Source organism: Lissotriton vulgaris, chromosome 11 (assembly GCF_964263255.1).
Source record: "Lissotriton vulgaris chromosome 11, aLisVul1.2, whole genome shotgun sequence".
In the NCBI taxonomy this organism is placed as follows: domain Eukaryota; kingdom Metazoa; phylum Chordata; class Amphibia; order Caudata; family Salamandridae; genus Lissotriton; species Lissotriton vulgaris.
Window position 1 is genome coordinate 218,334,288 of NC_141699.1, and position 21,537 is coordinate 218,355,824.

Here is a 21,537-nt window from a genome sequence, read left to right on the forward strand (position 1 = left end):
CAAAATCATGAACACCATCCACTCCGGCTCGCCCTCCGACCTCTGCCCACACCACATCTTCACTAAAACAAGCTCTATCTTTTCACCCCGACTCTGAAAGATCATCAATAGCTCCTTCGAAGCCGCCACCTTCCCGGAGAGCTGGAAACACACCGAAATCAACGCCCTACTCAAAAAGCCCAAAGCAGACCCAAAGGACCTCAATAACTTTCTACCCATCTCCCAGCCCCGACGAAAGTCATTGAGAAGACCGCAAACTGACAACTGACCCACTTCCTGGAGGAGAACAACATCCTGGACTCCTCCCAATTTGGCTTCCGCGGCAACCACAGCAACAAAACCACTCTCATCGCCACCAATGACATCAGGACCCTGCTGGACAACTCAGATGTGAGTCCCTAGCTCATTGCACCATCAGGATTCAAGCAAGCCGGGCCGAAGACGGCTGAAATGCCAGAAACCGGTCCCCGGTAGCTTGTTTCCTTCCCAGTATAAGAATTGGCTTGGTAGTTTGGTCTGCCCTGTTCCCATGATGCACTGGGCCAGGGTCCGACTAATTTGCATATAGCCAAGTTCTGAGCTGGGATGGTGCAGTGAGCTGAAAAACGGTGATGGATCAAGCCCTGATCTTTGGACTGGGTAAGAGTGGTCTGCTTAATTCAGACACTCTGTTCATCACCACCCCCTTTTCTGAATCACAACGGCAAAACAGCGGCCCTCATCCTCCTAGACCTCTTGACTGCTTTTGACACCATCTGCCACCACACCCTGTGCTCACGCCTCCACGGTGTAGGGATCCTTGACAAAACCCTTAACTGGATTACCTCCTTCCTGACCGGCAGAACCCAGTGAGTCCGCCTCCCCTTTCCGATCTGAAGCCACCATGATCAACTGCGGCGTACCCCAAGGATCATCCCTCAGCCCAACCCTTTTCAACATCTACAGGGCACTGCTCACCGACATTGTCCGAGTGCACCACCTCAACATCATCTCATACGCCAATGACACGCAGCTGATCCTCTCCCTCACCAAGGAACCCAGCCACCGCCAAATGCTACCTGCACGTGGGAATGAAGGCCGTCGCAGAGTGGATGAAGACCAGCCATCTGAAACTAAACTCTGACAAAACGGAGGTTCTCATCCTCAGCTCCAACCCCTGCGCATGAGATGACTCCTGGTGGCTGACCACGCTGGGAACTGCCCCGACACCCACCAACCATGCACGCAACCTGGGGTTCATCCTGGACTCAATGCTCTCTATGACCCAGCAAGTCAACGCCATCTCCTCCTCCTGCTTCAACACCCTCTCAATGCTTCTCAATATCTACAGATGGATCCCCACTGAAACCAGAAGGACGGTCACCCAAGCCCTTGTAAGCAGCAGGCTGGACTACGGCAACACCCTCTACGCAGAAACCACGGCCAAACTCCAGAAACGACTCAAACGCATACAAAATGCCTCCGCACGCCTCATCCTCGGAATCCCTCGCCATAGCCACATCACTGCCCACCTGAGTCCTGCACTGGCTCCTGGTCAACAAGAGGATCACCTTCAAACTCCTCACCCACAATCACAAGTCTCTCCCCAACGCCGGACCTGCCTACCTCAACGAACGACTCGCCTTCTACACCCAAACCACCAGCTTTGCTACACTGACCTCGCCACTATCCCACGCATCCGCCGAATGACCACAGGCAGCAGGTCATTCTCCCACCTCGCCGCCAAGACATGGAACACCCTCCCAATCCACCTGTGGCAGACCCAGGACCTGCTGACCATCAGGAGACTTCTCAAAACCTGTCTGTTCGATCAGTAGCATCGTCATTCCCCTCTAGCTCCTGGAGACCCACACGGGTGAGTAGCGCGCTCTACAAATCTTTGATTGATTCCAACACTGTTTATCCTCAACGTTACACCTTTAGTGGAGCTAATACAACCGTTCAGCTTCTCGTTGGCCTTGTATGCAGACGACATAAAAATAGTCGTCTTCTTTGCCAATAACGAGCCAGCTGTAGAATCCAAGTTCTGCGACTGTATTCAGGCAGTCATCATCTTAATGAAAAGGAACTGCTTGAAACTAAATTCTGATAGGACCGAAGTGATTCTTTTTGGTGCCCACTCCTCCTTTTGGACTCCGTCCTGCTGGCCTCAGGTTAGGGGCTCCCTAAAGAGTCCTGTCAGAAAGTCACGTAATGTTGGATTCCTTATTGACAACAAACTCTGCTACATTAATCCCTGTGCAGTGGTCTATGCAGTGACGTTTGCTTTTATCATGCTCAGAACTCTTTGAGGGATACTTCCCTACATTCCTGTCTACCTCCAGAAAACGTTGGTCACTTCATTAGTCATGGCTAAATTGAATTACTGTAATGGCCTCGTGCTCAATGTTCCTCAATACATCTTGAACAAACAGGAAATCCTGCAGAATTCCGCAGCGAGATTACTTCTGAAAATCGCTAAAATACCATTAAGTATCCAGGTCAATCAGGAAACTTCACAGGCTTCCTGTTAGGCAGTGGTTCACTTTGTATAAGCCCTTCAAGGATCCGGCCCTGAACTCTTACAGCACAGCTTCAGCTGGTAATTTCTAGGCAGGATCTTCCTCTCAACCAATGGCAAACTTTTAGTTGTCCTTAAATTCATGCGGGAATCTTGGGGCTGCTGGAGCTTCTTGCCAGGCATATGGAAATGCTAGAGTGTTTTTACTGCATATCAAAAGCGCCTCCAATCTTCTGGCCTTTCAGAAACTTGCTGAAGACTTGGCTTTTTAACTCACCTTAGCGGTATTTTCACCCCTTTTGTGTCTTCCCATGCCTCTTATCTAGCGCCAAGACATCTCCGGGCATTAGCTTCGCTTTACAATTTCTATAACATAACATCTATGCCAAAACCTCTCTTGTATGAAAATCTTTATACTACAGCGTGAAGGACTAATCTCTCTATAGTACCGTATACATACATATACATTCGGCAGCACTGTTACAGTTCTTAAAGATGGAACAGCCGTTTTAAGTCAACATTGCAACACTAACAGTATTCAAATTTTTACAAGCTATTAAGGGAAGAAATCAGTAGTAACTTGAACTTAGTATTTAAAAAAAAAAAAAAAAAAAAAACAAAACTACATCAACAAACTGTAAAACAAACAAAACAACAAACTTCACTAACTTATAGCGTTTGTTCATTACTCATTACAAGGCACCAACGTTTGCTTGATTTGACTATGGGATTTTAATATACATAGATCTTCTTTTACTTTCTTTCAGCCACCTTAGCCTGCCAAACAATAGCTCCTTTAATAGTCTTTTTGTGGCAGGCTAGTTGGCAAATAGTCTATCCAAAATTGAGGTTTTATAAAATTTGCAAAAATAATTTCAACCAGGAATATCGAAATAACCAGTGCGTTACATTCATTATAGGAATGTAGAAGTATTTGTGATGCAGTTATTCTGAAACTTAGGCAAACCTAGCTTCTGTAGCCAAACTAGACAGTTCTTAAGCTGTCTACACATTCTTTCAACTGGCAGATACTGCCTGTATCCAGATACCTACTGCTGAAGCAGATAACACTCCTTATGTAAATAAATATTTTTTCTGATGTTTAAGTGAGCAGCTCATTTTATCATCTACAAGTAGAGATGCGCAGAACAAGCTTCTCCAAGGTTACAAATATTGCTGTAGACACTACGCACAGCATCAGTTGTGCAATTACATTTTTTTCCTGACTTTCTACATAGTGTTTCCTCTTTCTTCCAAAGTAAACCATTTGTTTTCCTCCTCCATATATTGTGTGGCATGGTACTTCTGTTTTCCACTTTCCTCCTAAGAAAAGGTAAAATAACCAAAATATTTCAAGTTGCATACTGATGAATAATTGATAAGTAGTGCATCACTATGTTCTCTTAAAGTCTACATTTTCAACCACAATCCCAAATGTATATGTACTGTACCATTAACTTCATATTCCTTTCTCCTAAAAAAATTCCACATTCTCAAACGCTGCATTTTTTATCCACAGTTAAATTATAACGTCTTTAAACATGCCTCCATAACCGTTTGTAAACTACCACATTCCTTTTAATAAACCTTTTCTAACAGTGGGCAAGATGTTTTACTCTAGAAATACCAATATCTCGACTCTAACATCTCATAGGGGGTAAAATATTTATTCTCTAAGTTTCATAAAAACCCTAGGCTATGTATTACCAGACTGAGGATTCGTTTGTAATTTCAGAAACACTGTTTCTTTTACTTATCTACCTTCATGCACATTCAACATTTTATTTTTTAACACAACCTGCAAAACTTTGCGATATCTCTCTAATTCTATTCTCTACCTCCCAGAAGCTATATTAACAACCATACACTTATAAAAACAGCTTTTCACTCAGTAAACCTTGAATAGAACAACTTTACCAACAATGGTGCACTTACTAACACTTCTCAACAAAGTCCATAAAGTATATTTTTAACTACCTAAACTTAGAGCTTTTTCTTATTTGTGGCTGAAGACACCAGTCTGTTTCGCGTCCAAATTCAGTCACTTCTATTAAGCACAACTCAAACAGGCTTCCTTCTCCTCCAAATCACCAAGAACAATGTGAACTATCGCTGGTTGTGCGCCCAATCACATAATTTATTAAACCAAGTAATAAAAATGGTAACTATTGGTTGAACCATGACCCTTTTTGTCTCACTTATCCCCATGATGATCTCGCAAGACTCTCACTGCATCGTAAAGCACCTTGTAACAGGCTCAGGCATTTTTCATCAGTGTCTTGCGAGCCTCTCGCTCGATTGCATGTGCGCGTGCAGCGAGCTTGTGAGCTGTCGCAAGAGTCTTGCAACAAAATTGTAGGAAAATAGTATGTGGGACGGAGACTCCTATCCACTACGAGCCATCTCTTACAGGGCAGGTGTGTGTGTATTGGGTGTGTAGAGAGGCTGGCCTCTCCACACAGAACTGAACTCTTTCTCAGATGCCAGGTGGGTAGAGTAGTGTGCTTTTTTAGGGCTACCCTCTCCACTTAGACTGCTCATTCCATTGACAGGTGTGCATTGTAGGGTGTGTGGAGAGAGACTGGCCTCTTCTTTGAGACGTCTCCCTCGAATGATTGGTGTGTGTAGTAGGGAGCAACTATCTTTTCCACTGAGACCTCTGTCTCAGGTGAAGGATGTGCATAGTAGGGGGTGTGGACAAAAACTAAACTCTCTGCTGACATCTGTTTGATGATGGGTGTGCATATTAGTGAGTTGAGAGGGAAGACCCTTTCCTCCGAGACCTCTCTCTCTCTCTCAGATGGCAGGTCCTGTGTAGTGGAGTGTGTACATGAAATGCCTTCTCCTGTAAGACATCTCTCTCAGGTAATAGGTGTGCGTTGTATGGTGTGTTGAGAGAGACTGGCCGCTTTGCAGAGAGTCACTCTACAATGATAGGTTTGCGTAGTTGGGTGTGGGGATGGACTGCCCTTTCATTTTATACCTTTCTCTCAGATGAAGGGTGTGCATAGTAGAATCTGTGGAGGGACCGGCCTTTCTGGAGAGGCCTCTCTCTTGTAATGATATCTGTGTGTAGTAAGGCATGGGAAGGGCCTGGGCTCTCCTTTTAGACCTCTGTCTCAGATGATGGATGTGCGTAGTAGGGTGTGTGGAGGGACTGGCCTCTGTTGAGACCCCTCTGTAATGACGGTTTGCATAGTAAGTTGTGCAAAGGAACTGGGAAAAATGAGTCTCTCAACCAATATCAGGCCTCTATTTTTGATTTTATGCTCTTGCGGGGTGTCCGCTGGACTCTGGCGAGTCCAACTGCTAATATGTACAATTATTTTTCACCCTTTACTTCTCAAAAACTACTGAACCGATTTACACCAAATCACAAAAAGCACAATCTGCGGACCAAGATCTAGCTTCCTGCTGAATTTTGTGTAATTTCGTCCAGCAGTTTTGCTGTAGCCCTGCCTAAATAAGTCTATGGAAAATGTATGGAGATGTTACGTTTTGGTCCCCCCTCGCCCTCTCTCTTTTATTGGCCCATGCTTGACGGGTCAACACAAAACTTTCCAGGAAGGTGTTGAGGTGGAGGAACGGTCTTTTTTTGTAGTTTTGTGATATCCGTCAACCGGGGCAAAAGTTATTAACAAACCAAACGTACTCCATCTATGGAAAAGCAGAGCTAACTATAAATACCTAGTGTTGACCGCCAGTATGATGTATCTATATGTTGTAGTTTGCTCAAAAGATTTGGTTTCCATGCAGTGTTTTCAGATACTACATTGTCTGCACTTAAAATGACCAATGATTGGGGGAAATGTCCCATTAGGAGCAGAAATCTGTGGCTTTCTGAAGAAAGTACAATTTTTAACACCCACTTTTGTCACTGCTTACAGTAGCTGCGTAGGGGCAGACGAGTAATTGGGATGCTATGCTATACAGAACATATCATCCCTCTGTCCCTCCGAGATAAGAAAGAAATCTAGTACCCTAAATCGACTAAGCACCCTCTACATTTAACCACCCCACACAAACAAACTGCAAAAACAAACTGTCCTTCTGCCAATGCGCCTTCCAAAATACACTTGATCTCCACTCTTCCAAACATGAAAGTACTCAATGGTCTTCCACCCAGTCCCACAGCCCTCTCTGCTCCCTCACCGCACTCCTAAAGCTGAGCTTTCTGCTGGTACAGGAGCAGTGAGCGGGTACCATTCTGCGCAGCTTGTTTCCCTTGCCAGCAGGGTCTAGAGGTACGCCATTCTAGCACAGCTCAGGTCTCTATAGACCTGCGCAAGGCAGGGCAACATGGGATGCAAGCGCTTCCCCTGGTGACAGTGGGAAACAAAACGTCTGTCTTTTGTTACATTTTAACTGATCTGGTTATGTCTTAGCCTTACAGAAAGAACTCGGATGTACCATGATCATGTGCCCAAAGTAACGCTTGAAGAAATATACACATTGGTTGCATACGGTAAAAACGTTTGAATGCTGCAAAAAATAATTAAATAGCTCCTATGATATTACAGATCCTGAAGTAATTAAAACACCCTATTGGCACTCAATGCTTACATCCATTTATGAAGAAAGCTATAAATCTATGGGTAATTTGGGTGATAGTTTGGTCAGATGTTTTAGAAAAAGAGAAAGAGCTTTGTTGTCAAATGTTGCTGAAAAGTGCAATTAGACTTAAGGCACCATGACCATACACCTTTATTCTACCGTTGCCTAAGAATTAAAATACTGCTATCTCCATCCATACCTATGGCTTAAAGCTATCTTTTAAGGTTATAGGTAGATTTTGTGTTCTACTTGGAATTGGAAGCTGAGCAATAACTATTTTGTCAACAATTTAAATGGAAAATAGTTGGAAGATGGGAGTAAACTGGATGACATTTCTGCGATTCATTGAGAACCTCTGTAGAAGAAAGGGGCACATTGCTCTTCCTAGTTCAGAAAACAAAATGCCTGTGGAGAGGGAGCAGTAAATAACCTTACCGAAATCGGCTTCTGTAAGTGACTCTGCATATTTAGTAATTTGCAGTGAACAGTGACCAAATAGATAACCTGCTCTACAATAAGGGTTTAGATATTTGAGTGTTGACTTTTAAGAGTCATTGAAATGCTCTATAACAGTGCATGATTTACATCAATATTCTGACCTAGTTAAATTAGAAGTAGAGAAAGATTGTGATTCGCTCGTGTTCTTATCCTGTTCACTTTACAATTATCAATATTTTTACAACCCCAGGTAAAATAAAGTCAATTCTAATTTTAAATACATCCATTGCTGTGTTGAGGGAAACCTGCATTACAGCTAATGTATCACAACGCATGCCATTTTAAAGCATATGCCTTTACCACGCATTTCGACGTGAATGGTAAAGGTATATGTGTGTCACTTGCAAGTATAAGGTAAGTTTATATGGTTTAAGGTGGGTATGAGTTTTGGATGGCAAGGGTAATTTTAGGGTGGGTATGAGTTTTGGGGTGGCAGGGGAAATTTTGGGGTTTTGGGTGGGTATGGGTTTTGAGGTAGCAAGGAAACATTTTTTTTTTTTACAGAGTTTTATATAGCGCAAATTTGACCCGAATCTGATATCAGAGCGCTTTACATAGCACCAGTTGCATTACATGAGGACACATGCATTTTTGTTAGGCACAGGGAGATTAAGTGAGTTGCCCAGAATCACAGGATGTTCAGCGTCCCTGCCAAGACTCGAACCTGGTTCCCCAGTTTCGGGGTCGACCGCCCTAGCTGTTAGGCCAACTTATCTCCCCAAGGGTTCAGGGTTTGTATGAGTTTTGAGGTGGCAAGGGTCATTTTATGGTTCAGCGTGGGTATGGGTTGTGGGGTGGCAATTGTAATTTTATGGTTTACGGTGGGTGTGGGTTTAGGGGTGGCAAGGGTAATTTTACCATTTAGGGTGGGTATGGGTTTTGGAATGGCAAGGGAAATTTTAGGGTTCAGGGTGGATAGGGGTATCGGGGTAGTAAGGGTAATTTTAGGGTGGATATACGTATTGGGGTGGTAAGTGTAATTTCAGAGTTTACTGTTGTATGGGTTCAACACATATATATTAAAAAATTGCTATTTATATATATAGATATATAGATATATAGATATTTTGACAATTACGCTTAGTAACATCATATATTCCTGTGTTGGGGTAAAACAAAGATACATTTTTTTTAACTGAGTTTTTATTGCATTTGTAAGCAAGACGTCAAATACTGTCCGTTTAAGATGTGCTGACTTGAGTTGACGCCCTTTACTTTTACTAGTATTTTGTAGTCCGTTTCCGTATAAAACGTTTTGTGTTTTTGAGCATTCGCCCCAGAGATCTTGTCTTGGGCCAATGTTTTATTGGCCCTTCTGACCCCTTGATCCAGAATCTCCCCTCCCAGCAAGGTTGCCACTGTTGTGGGGAGTCTACGTCTCCTAACCGCTAGAATATAGTCATACATGGACGCAAGTTAAGCCCTAACCCACCTGGCATAAACCTGGCCGTAGTACTACCACAAAACCTTATTGTCTTGAGCCTGAGTATATACCACCCTATTGTCCTGTGTGCATTAATGAATGATCTAAGAGGTTTGCCAGTCAGGTCTGGCTAGACAAGCCAACAGTCTGACTTGTCACGTCTGTCATGGGCTGTGGTGGTGTAAGCCCGGTATTCGTAGGTCCAGAGGCATTCAACCAACCCCAGAAGGTTTTCTTTTTCGGTGCTTAATCGGTGTGGGGTTGCTGGGTTGCCAAAAGAGGGGAACTGCAGGTCCTCCGGCTGCTTGATCTTCTTGTGCAACTGACCTTGGATCCCAAACACATTGGCTATATAGGGACTCAGGATGACCAGTAAGCGCTTAGAGACCCCTGGGTGATAAGGCGCTATACAAATCCAATATACAATACAATAAAATGCTTCCTACTCCACAAGCGGAGCGGAAACTCGTACCTGCCAGACTTATCGGCCAAATAGGGTCCTCCAGGGCTAGGGTGTTCAGTCTCCAGGACAGGATTGGGGGCTTTGCAGGCTGCCCAGGTGTAGGTCAGTTGTAATGGATTGTAATCATAATGGGTTTTTAGCAAGTTATTCAACTCTGGTAGCCTATGTAAAGAGGCAGAGCACCAGAACATGTCCAGGCAAACAGGTCATGCAAACTGGAATAATAGGAATTATGTATTCTCCAGATTTTGACTAGGCCCCAATCCCCTACCCAACTGTAAAAGAGGCTAGGGGTTTTATGAATTGGGGATGGGGGGGAGGGGGTGTAATCCGTCAAGGGTGGTGTCATCTATACAAATAAAGTCGCCTCCCACCAGTAGTGGGAACTGCAATAACTTGGTGATATGTGGTACTATAGAGGACAGGAATGTGGATTGGTCCAAGTTTGGGGTATATGCATTAATTAAAAAGCGATATCGATCCCATCAAGTTTGCTCCCAACACAGCAAGGAGACCCTCTGGGTCGATTTCCACCTGGGGCAGGAAAGGTAGGATCGAGATCAGCTCTCCCCTAGCAAAGATGGATTAGGTAGTAGCTAGCTCTTTCCCCTCTAGTATTTCTGCAACGTGAGGCTTCTGCCTTTGTAAAGTGTATCTCTTTGATTAATGCCACCTAGATCCCTCGCTTCTTAAGCTTCATTTGAACCCTGAATCACTTAGATGGGCATTTGAGACCCCAGCCATTCCAAGTGAGTACTTTGAAGCTTAAAATTACTTCAACCATGCGTAAAATACACACAGCTTAGACCAGGTAGAACCGGCGGCCCTCACCAACCCACCCAGTTGTTCCTGTGTAGTATGAGAGCATCGAACACCCCAGTAGTAGCGAGAAAAACAACCCTCAAAAGAAAGAAAACTGCCAACAAAACCCACCTAGGAAAGGTGGGCTGTGGTGCGCTGTCCAAACTATGTGAACTCTTAACGGATTTTCACCACTGGTGGGTTTGGAATAGACCAAGCACACCAGGGCGGTGAACTTAGGAGAGCGCATTCAATAGCAGAAACAAGCGACTTTCACCCGGGGGCTCCCATTCGGTCTGTAAGTGTTGTCAAGAAAGCATTCAGTAGTTTGTACAAATAGAGTAGCAAGTCTAGTAAACCGTGTGCTCCACAGTGTCACCAAAGAGAACGGACAAGTCTTAGATAATGTCATCAGCAGTGCCAGGGGTGACTTGCGGAAGCACAGTGTTGGAATCGGATCTGGGGCCAAACTCTGATCTGAAGCTGGAATCTTTTGCAGAGGGGATTTTCATGCCTTCTCACCCCCAAACACCTGGTGGTGTGCTCCACCAATGCTGTTGCGGCGAGAGCCCAGTCCCTGCCATCGCACGCATGATGTGGTGTGGGGCATGACCGTCTGCTCCTCTGCAAACAGAGTCACTTGAGCCTGGCTGTCTTGAGAGGAGCCGTTTTGGGCTCTGGGTTAGGGTGAGCATCGTAGGTGTCGACTCAGTTCCAGGCCTCATCGTGGGTATCAAGAAAGGTAATTTAGCCTTGTAAGTGAATCCACAGTCTGGCAGGGAACAGCAGCGCATGGGGGCTAGAGAGTTTTTTTCATCGTTTCTCAGTGGCGAGAAAAGAGGCACTTTGTAGCTGCACAGCTGCAGTGTATTCCAGAAAGATAGAGGATTTTGCATTCTCCTCCTGAGAAAAGGCCTGCGGTGCGGACCTGCTAGGTGTAAAAGTCCTGATCGTGAAAATGTAATAGGTGGGACACCACCGGTCACGGTGGGGCACCTGTGGGTGGAGCACAGGCAGGAACTCTATGTCCTCATTCAAGTGCTTAGAATTTTTATGGCAACCACCTTCTGGAGCCCGTCCTCAAGGTAAGTGATCATTGATACATCCTCGATGTTCTTGGGAATCCCTAACACTCAATGTATTATATCTGGCCTTGACATCTATATCCTCAATCCTGTCTTCGAGCATTTTCACGTGGCCTGCCATGTCGATAAGTTGCCCTCCGTGGTGGGCATTAGCTCAGCCACAAAGGTTTCCACAGTACGGACCCGGTCAGACATTTTGTGATGATCTTCTCTCAAGATCCACCACCAGTGAGTCGATTTTAGATTCCAGAGCTTCTTTCATGGAGCTGATAGCTGCCAGGATAACATCTATCTTGTCTCTGGTATCTGCGTTTGTTCCGCTAGCGGTGCCAGAGGTTATTGGTGAGAGATACAACTCCCAGGTGTAGCCAGAGGTGGAAAGCCCTCTTTTACATTGACCGTGCGCCCCTTGATGGAATATAGGAAGAGTAGACCGTCGCTGGGGGTAGGAGGCCAACAGAGATGGCCCACTAGATCCAATGTTCAAGGTCCTTTCGCTTCGGCCTAATGAGGTACGTTGTGATGACCATTAGGAGTGTAACATTCAGGGCAGGGGAAGGCAATCACAAGGCACCCCAGTTAGAGAGTAGGGTTGCAGTTAAACTTCTTGATAACCCCCATGCTGTGGGCTCGTGACCAGCAGTTGCAGGGATACGGGGGTGCTCCTACAGTACTTTGATAGTCTTGCTGTGTTTAGTACCTACACGGGAGTCCTGCCTGTTGCTTAATAGGGAAAGGGTACAGTTTGCTGGGTTCAGTTCACTGGCCATTGCTCTGTGTGGTTAAAAAAAAAAGGATGAGGGCAGCTCAATGATGTCCAGTGAGCAAGGATGAAAAAGTGGAACAAAGTTTCTGCTGTGCCCTATGTCATGCACCCAAGTTGGTACCAGGTGAGGACCGGTTAACTGTAGCACCCATATCTCCATTTATCGGGGGTAATGCGGGTCTTGGTGCCCGTGCTGCTCGTTCTGGCACCGACCTGTCGGGAGCTACGAGTAACCCTAGGCAAAGCACTACGCTACGCTCTCGTAGTTTGCAAAGTTTGCGCTACTTCGCACTACGCGAACTGCACGTAGCACAGTGCAAACATGCTTAGCGTAGTGCAGAGTTAATTTTTTGCTTGCTCGCATTCCTCAACGTCAAGTTGGGTACCATGAGCAAGCAAAATGACTTCCCGGCGAGACTTTTTCCTTGTTCGCGATCAGCAACATCAAGTTGCCAATCGCGAGCGTGGAAAATAAACTTCCCGGCGAGATTCTCAACGCGTGGAAGTCAGCTTTCTCATTGCGAGTGGTCGCGTATGCTCATGACCGCTCGCGATGAGGAACTACCAGTCCGCGTTAAGAAAGCTGCTAATCGAGTAAAAATCTACTCAAGCGGCAGAAAACTACAGCTTGCACTGTGCAAGATGCCATTTTCAGTGATTGCACAGTGCCGGATGCTTGTCCGCACTGTGAAATCATTGAAAACGGTATCTTGCACAGTGCGAACAAGGTACTACGCAGTTCGCGTAGTGCTATACGTAGCTGGCATAGTGTGAAGTGCACTTTGCGTAGCTTCGCGTAGTGCTACTTCGCAAACTACACCCAGCCATGAGATCCTGAGCAGAATTGTGACAGTCCCTCTAGGCCAGGGTGGAGGAGGTTAAGCTGTCCCTGCACTGTGCAGCACAACTGAGGATTGTATGTAACGGACGAAGGATGAGGGCTGAGGCGCACAAGGATCGGGGCAGTGCCTTCGCTCCAAGGGCACTACAGCCTGTAAGCTGCCTGCTGTCCCCACATTTTTCACCAGCCCCTGCTCCTCATAGGGGTGCCTCACAGTCTGTCTTCCCCAGCAAATCAGATGAGGCAATCCTATCCCTGTGGTGTCCTCATGGTCGGTTGGCCTGCAAGAGTTTACTAGGACGTCAGTGAGGCCCTTGACGAGTGGGGGCGCCATCTTTTTCCTTGGTGCAGCAACAGGCTCTGCTCCAAGGGTAGTTGGCCAAAATGTGCTCACAGGTTCCCTGGCAGCCAGAAGAGATCCACTGCCCCTCCGCATGGGGTCCAGAAACCCTGGAGCACTTGATGTGGGTCCAGTCATCAAAACAAGGTGGAAGTCCCTGAAGCAGGCGAAGAATTCTGGAGAGATGCTTCTTACAGCTTGGCGATTGACTCTGTCGCCCTGAAACTTGAATTAACTTTAGTTGCAAAACCCCTGTGTTAAGGAACTAGTTTCATTTGTAGCTTTGTATCTCCTGTGTAAACAGTACTCTGTAAGTGAAGCTGACATTAAGTTGTTACTTCGTTGTTATATAAACTATAAAACATATTACTATTTTCTCTAGCAACCTTCTGTGCTGGATTCCAGTGCACTGAAAAACCGTGTTCAACTCAGCAGGAAGAGCCACCGAAGAGCACCAACTCTTCAGGCCCAAAGGAGAAGCAAGGTGCGACTTTCGGAAAGCCAGTTTGCAGTCATAGACGAAACTGACAACGCTTGGATGTTCAAAGACACTACAGGTACTTGAAAGTAGCTTTCTCTTACATAATGATATAAGTTTAATCGAATTGAGGGGTTTATTGTTAGGAATAACACTATATATTCAGAATTGCATCTCACTGGGATGTCTTATCATGGGCCTTTCATTTTAGGTTTGCCCGAAAGGTATGACAATATTGTCCTGTCACAACTTCTTCACCCCTTTCTCTGCTGCCAGTAGGGATGTATGCCAGCTCTGGAACCTTGCCAGGGCTATTGTTAGCCACAGCTTTCTCCTGGGACGCTCCCTACATCAGTTCCTGTTGGCTACCATTGTTGGGGACAGTATATTTGGACAAGAACCGTCGTGATGCGACCACAGGTGACTACATGTCCCAGAAGCCCCTCTTGCTGCTTCACCTATTCCTGATCAGTGTTACTTATGCGCGCTATATTATACATATTGATGAGGGCTGCACTGGAACCTTGTCTGGGCTATTATTGGCCACAACTTGCTCCTTGAGCGCGCTCCATCAGTTCTTTTTGGCTACCATTGTTGGGGGCACTTTCATTGGGCAGAGAGCCGTCGCGATGTGACCGCAGGGGACTACTTGTCCCAGAAGCACCTCTCGCTTCACCTGTGCCCAATCAGTGACACTTAAGTGCGCTGCAACCCCACTGTGCAGAACACACCCGGTCCATACCCGACTAAATCCCAGACCAAGGGCGGGCCCGTCCTCACCTGTTAGAGGCTGGGCTAGACTTAGGTACCTCTCTTGGCCGCACTTTCTGGACTTGGCGTGACAAGGTACTTTTAACGCTAACCGCACCCTGCCTGTTGGAACCTTTGATGTAACATGGGCCGGAGGTCTTTGAGTGAAGGCTGCTCTTTTTCTTGTTTAGCCATTGCTGCAATTGTGCTGATAAAACATCCACATATTTTTTTTAAGTTCCTTTACATTTGTTTTATATTTTTTTATTAGATTTTAAAGCTTTATGTATTTTATGTGTGTTTCCTCTAGCGGCTAATGCTCTTTTTCCATGCGGTTTGAAGTAGATTGCAACATCATTGTGAACTTTTTCTGTAATCTCAAACTACCTAATAGGTTCTTGCAAAATATGCAAACTCGAGGCTTCAGATCTTCCGCAGGTCATCTGCAAACATCCAAAAAGCCCAAGCAAACCCAACACCTGCACACCTGCACGTTTAGAGAGATTGATTGAGGATGTGGAGACACTTATTGGACCCAACTTGAACAACACTAATTTTGTCGTCCCCCCACATTAACCAGGCCGCGCTTCCCAAGGCAAACTGCCCGTATAATCTTAAATCAAGTATTCGGTCAGGCACTAATGGCAAGTGGGGCGCCTAAAATATAGCTCCGTTTCAGGTCTCACCTAGGCAGCGCGACATGCTGTATCTAAAGTATGGGCTTAAACCACCGCCCATCTTTTTCATAGTTCTTCTTGATGTCCTTATGAATGCTGGCTTTTGTTTGGTGAATACGCTTATTAACACCTCTTTTTGAACTTTTGTATCATCCCATGAGGACTTCCCCTGTTACATGTGCTCTTACTCTTAAGGTTATTTAGGACAATTCGAGAGCACTTTTTTTTGTTGGCCTGTCTTTGCTCGTTTTGAGGGTTTGTGTTTTGTTTCCTTGGTACACTGGCTTGTTCCTTTTGTGTTTGCGCACTCTTTGTTTTGTTGCAGAGTGCAGGGGTTTTCCTGACTCAGAGCAGTGCCTGCTTCATAGATGCCACACTTTGTTTTTTACAGATGTTCACTCTCCTCTTTATTTAAAGGATATCTACCTGATGTGCCTTAAGGATTGTGACAAGTTGCTTTTTTTCCTGTCACGGTCCCCTTTGAAATCACACAAAGGCACCAAAAAATAACAGCATATTTTGGTTTATGCCATTGCTATACTTGAATTTTTCAGATCAGTAGGTCTCAGCATTTTATTTTTGGAAGGCACAGGGAGAGACTGTGCTGAGACTCAAAACCTGTTCCCTGGCATTTCAAAGACCGCTCTGAATGTTATGCAACATCCTCTATCCTAAATAAAACTGTATTTTTGGGAGGGGGTTTAGTCTCACTGAGTTACCCTCCCGCCATGCAACCATCCTTAACCCCTTCCTCCCTTTTGTTTCATTGAGCGCCCCTCGTGAGTGCATTGAAAGGGCGTTCCCTTGATTACACAGAAGTGTGCTGTTAGGAGGTGGGCGCTGCCTATATGGATAGCACTTTACTCTATTTCAAGGCCCCAAAGTGGGGCGAACGTTGACAACCTATACTCCTCCGTTATCCAACTGGATCAAACTTGAAGCATTTGCAGGAATTCAATATTGGCTTTACTCCAGTATTGGAGCTTTCATAGATTCACATGCCTGAATCTATCCCCGTCGTCGAGACAGGAGTCTCGGGTACATAAAAAAGCAATGCTTAGCAGTATAGCAAACTGAAAGAGGCCTAGGCCCATTTCCCTTTTGCAACCCATAACCCTTGTTATGTGAAAAGGACCAAACTTTTCCCTGAACCAATCAGAGCTCCTCACCCTCTAGAACCCTCCTGAGAGAACCTCTTGCTCCTCAGATTTTCTAACGCACGTTGTGCTAGGGAGCTCTGCTCAAACTCTTCAGTTCTACTCACTTTGACTGGGATTTGAGGTTGTCTCATTTTCCAGATTGGTTTATTTGAAGTTCCTTCTTCTACTGCCATGGCTGACAAATAGAAAAAATGACTTTTTAGAGCTTGTGCCACCTGCTCTAAGAAAAGGCTCTATACAGATGACCCTCATAAAGATTGCATTTACTGCCTTTATACAGACCATCAGGCGAAAGATTGTAAGGTATGTCGTACCTTCTCCAATGAAACCTTGAGGGATCGGGAGGAAAGACTATTGTTTTGGTTTCAGAAGGTAAAAGCCAGGAAGGAGATCCTCTCAAGTGATCGTGAGGAGGAGTCATCTTAGTCTAGGAGGTCTCAAAAAAGGAACAGATCTCCTCAAGCTCATACCTTGGGTGAGAGACCAGAGAAGGCCCCTACAAAGACCATTTCAGGGTCTTCAGGGCGCAGTCCCTCAAAATCTCCTTCAGGAAAAACTAAGGAGAAGAAGAGTCATGCTTCAGAGGTGAAACATGTGAAGAAAACTACCTCAGAGCCTTCAAAATCTCCTCCCAGGGTCAAGATTACTATCAAAAAGCAATCCTCCACACCTTCTGAGGAGAAAGAGAAAAAATCGAAATCGTCGACGGGAGCGTCAACAAGGAAAATTACATCATCATCAATGAAAATGGCATCGTCATCGATGAAACCGGAGGTAAAGACTGTTTCAAAAGCTTTATCATCGTCGACAATTCCACCGTCGACGACAGAGTCGAAGACGAGCCCTTCGGCGGCGTTGACTACGACCATGGCTACGATCCCGTCGACGATGGCAACGCCCACAGGACCGACGACTACAACGTTGACGATAGCGTCGACGACGATGATGATGACGACGACTATCTCGTCGACGAGGGAAAAAACACCAGAAAAGCGTTTTTTGGCCTGGAAAAGAACAATCACACCGGAAATTACATCTCCAGGTAAGGTATCTCCATTAGTTCCTTACCTTTTGGAAGAAGAGGATTCGGAGGACCAATATGATGGTGGTCCTTTTGAATATGCTAGTAGCCCATCTCAGTTACGGGTGAAATACCAAGAGGAGGACTCACAGGATGAGTATGAAGGATTGCAGGATCGTTCCCAACAACAGCAACAATACCACCAGGAACATCACGAGGGGATGACAAGTGTGCCATCTTCGTTATTGAAAGATCTACAATTCGTGTTAGAGGATTATAGGAGAAGATATCATGTACCTCAGACCTCTAAGAAAATTCCAGAGGTTACGCCTCGACCACGCTCTGTAGCAGGTACACCAGTACGTAGTCGTGAGATCTTGCCAGACCTCTTCCTAAATCTCCACCACAAAGATCTCAGCAAGATCCAGATACCACAGAAGATGACCATGAAGAAAGGGAGGTTACGGACCCTAGCAAAGAGTGGGACGATTATCTAATTCCGTCACCTTCGTCTCCTACACCAAAACCTGTGGATTCTCCACCAGAGGACATTGGGAGATGTCATAACCTGATGGAGAGGGCCACTAAAAGATTTGCACTCATCATGGTGGAGGATAAAGCTCAAAGTTTCTTATATGACTTCAAGGAACCCTATCGTAGGTCTGTTCGGTCCTTGCCGATTGTAAGTCCTATTTGGGAGGAAGGCCTAGAGGTCATGGAAACACCATCTACAGTGAGTCCGGTGCTCACCAGGATAGAAAAAATATATAAAGCGCCTGCTAACGCTCCAGCTTGTCTTTTGGGTTATCCCAAACCAGACTCGGTTATTACACAAGCGGTGCAAAAAAAGTCAAGAAATCCGTTCGCTCCTATTACAGCGCCCCCATACAGAGAAGGTAGGAGGCTAGACAACGCGGGAAAGCGATTTTCCTCTGTCGGCTCTACTAGTAAAGGTTGCAAATGCCCTGACTATTCTGGGAAGGTACGACAGGCAAAGGTGGTGTGACCTTTCGCCATATATTGACCGTGTGCCGGGAGCGGAGAGGCAAGTAGCCAGGAAAATTCTACAAGAGGGGGAAAGGAATTTGGCAGAAGTCCTAGATTGCACTATGGATATAGCAACTACAGCTTTCAGGTCTCTGGGAGGAGCAGCGGTACTGCGCAGACAAGGGTGGTTAAGAGCGACGGCGTTTAGACTGGAGGTCCAGAATAGGATCTTGGACCTTCCTTTTAACGGTGAAGATTTGTTTGGCAAGCATGTAGATGACACACTAGAAAGTATCAAAAAAGATACTGATACTGCTAAGGCATTAGGAACTCTACAATACAGAAAGGTTCCTTTTCGAGGCTCTAAAGGTAGGGGCCAGACGTCTTACTGAGGAGGATATCAGCAGGGGAGATATTCCTCTTACTCCACCTCATCTCAGCCCTACCGTCTGCAGTTTCAACAGCGACAATCAGGAGGTTTTGAGAAATCAACTCCAAAAGGCAAAGGAGGTTGTTAGGGGAAAGACAACACCCGACAACAATGACAACCTTCAGGTTCCGGCTACATCGACTCTACGGAGATCGCATGCTCCCCTTGGTGGAAAGATTGCTTATTATTTTCGAAATTGGCAAGATATAACTACGGACCAATGGGCCCTCAACATTATTCAATTTAGCCACACTCTAGAATTTCTACAGACACCTCCTTTTTTGCCACCGATGCATCAGACGGTCAATCATTTGCATCAAACCCAGAAGGAGATTTGGACAATGCTCCGAAAGGGAGCAATAGAACCGGTGCCGAACTCCCAAAGAGGAAGGGGATTTTTTCTAGTCAAGAAAAACATCCTCCAATGGCGTCCCGTTCTGGATCTGAGATCCCTAAACACCTATCTCAAAAAGCAGTCTTTCATAATGGTTTCTCTTCAGGATATCCTTATACTATTGAACCCAGGGGATCATATGACCACTTTAGACCTACTTCAGGATGCTTACTTTCACGTCTCATCCATCCTTCACACAGGCAGTACCTTCGGTTCATGGTAGCCAGAGAACATTACTAATTCAAGGTACTGCCATTCGGCCTGAAATCAGCTCCAAGAGTGTTCACAAAATGCCTGGCTCCAGTGGCGGCTGTTTTAAGGAAACAAAAACACCATGTATTTCCTTACTTCGACTACTGGTTAGTCAAGGCACCATCAGCAGCACTATCCAGAGCGTCAACAAAGGCTTGCCTAGACTTGTTTGCCAAGCTAGGTCTGACTCTACACGAAGAAACATCATCCCTTTGACCAACAAAACATATCATCTTTTTGGGAGCAATACTAGATACAGAGAGAAACAAGGTGTTTCCCTCCAAAGACAGACAGCTGGAAATTATGTCTCTCTTCCAAGACTTTATAAAAAGAACGTGTCTATCAGTACGCAAGTACAAATTATTACTGGGAACAAGGTCATCCTGCATTCCCCGTGTGCCTCACTGCAGTTTAAGAATGTGCCCATTGCAAGAGCAACTGGATCTACAATGGCGTCAAGCGGAAGGATCCTTCAAGGATATAGTCCAGGTAACACCGGACATGGTTCAGGCAGAAACTTGGTGGACACAGGAGCAGAATGTCTCACAGGGTCTTTTATTCTTTACAACACCAGCCCCATTGATAGTGACTACAGATATGTCCCTAGAAGGATGGGGAGCGTTTATTCAAGACCTTCAAGTCAGCGGGCGTTGGAAGTTACACGAGCAGCAATTACACATAAACCTGCTAGAACTAAGGGCAGTCCGCTTTGCATTACTAGCTTTCCTACCAAGGATAAGAGGGTTGTCAGTGTTGATAAGAACGGACAACACAACTGCGATGCACTACTTAAACAAGCAGGGAGGAACAAGATCTCTCTATCCCTCTCTCAAGAAGCCCAGGAAATATGGGAATGGGCGCTAAAGCAAGGGATATCCATGACAGCAGAACATCTCCCAGGGGATCAAAACATCAAGGCGGATACTCTCAGCAGGCTCAAGTCATCCTGCCTCGAGTGGGAGTTAGACCAGAGGGTCCTAAACCACATTTTTCGAAGATGGGGGAACCAACAGTAGACCTCTTCGCAACAGGGGAGAACAAGAAATGCCGTTTCTTCGCAAGCTGGCTTCCCCAGAGGGGGTCTTGGGGGAATTCGTTTTCAATGGCATGGTCCGGCGTCTTTGCCTACGATTTTCCTCCGATTCCCCTCCTGCCGCGAGTGCTTGTGAAGATCAAGAAAGAACTGTGCAGGCTGATCCTGATAGCCCCATCGTGGCCCACACAGCACTGGTTCACGGAGCTTCTGCTGCTGTAGGAAGTCCATCCGATTAGCCTCCGACCAACACCATCACTTCTGAATATTGTCCCAGGGACAAGTACTCCATCCGAACCCGAAATCCTTGTGCTTAGCAGCCTTTCTCCTGAGCAATGTGAGTTTCAACATCTAAATATCTCAGAATAATGTAAAAACATCCTCTCAAAAGCTAGGGCGGATAGTACTAACAAAACCTACAGGATGAAATAAGAGATTTTTGTCTCTGGTGTCAAGGAAACAAGATTCCTCATCTGACTGCGGCTCCTCATGAAATTATCCCATAAATCTTGTATTTATCCAAGTCTGGATTGGCTCAAGCATCCATAAAGGTGCATTTAGCCGCAGTATCCAGCTACAGAAGGTCTGCCTCTGGTCCATCCTTATGGTCGGCAAGGATCATCAAGCAATTTATGAAGGGATTGTTCAGAGTTGTTCCTCCAATAAAGCCTTCACCACCACTTTAGCGTCTAAACATAGTACTGTCACAATTGATGAAGCAGGCCTTTGAGCCTATTCACAGGGCGGATCTTAAATTCCTATCATGGAAGGTGGAGCTTCTCATTGCTCTAACTTCAGCGAGACGAGTAAGGGAACTACAGGCGTCAGTATGTCATGACATGTGCATAGTTTATATAGGCTCACCAACGTCAGTTGTTTTATTTCTCTGCCAACGCAGATCTGTTGAAGAGAGCTACCCCATGTCACTTTTTGGCAGAATTAATTTTTTACTACTTTTGGTGTGTAGTGATGTCTATTAAAAAGACCTCTGGGTTCAAGCCATGCGGCGCCTGTCACCACGCCATGTCTGTCAAGGACCCACATTTGGTGTGTGTCTGGTGCCTGGAAAGCGACCACAACACAG

General features: G+C 45.6%; 1 protein-coding gene across 1 annotated transcript in view; it reads left to right on the forward strand.

Annotated features, from left to right (window-relative positions):
* LOC147679550 (uncharacterized) overlaps positions 1-21,537 on the forward strand; it is a 430,526-nt gene that overhangs the window by 208,287 nt on the left and 200,702 nt on the right. Inside the window, exon 6 of the mRNA XM_086942459.1 lies at positions 13,654-13,828. Coding sequence (XP_086798585.1) covers positions 13,654-13,828 — 175 coding nt within the window. The remainder of the gene's footprint in view (positions 1-13,653; positions 13,829-21,537) is intronic.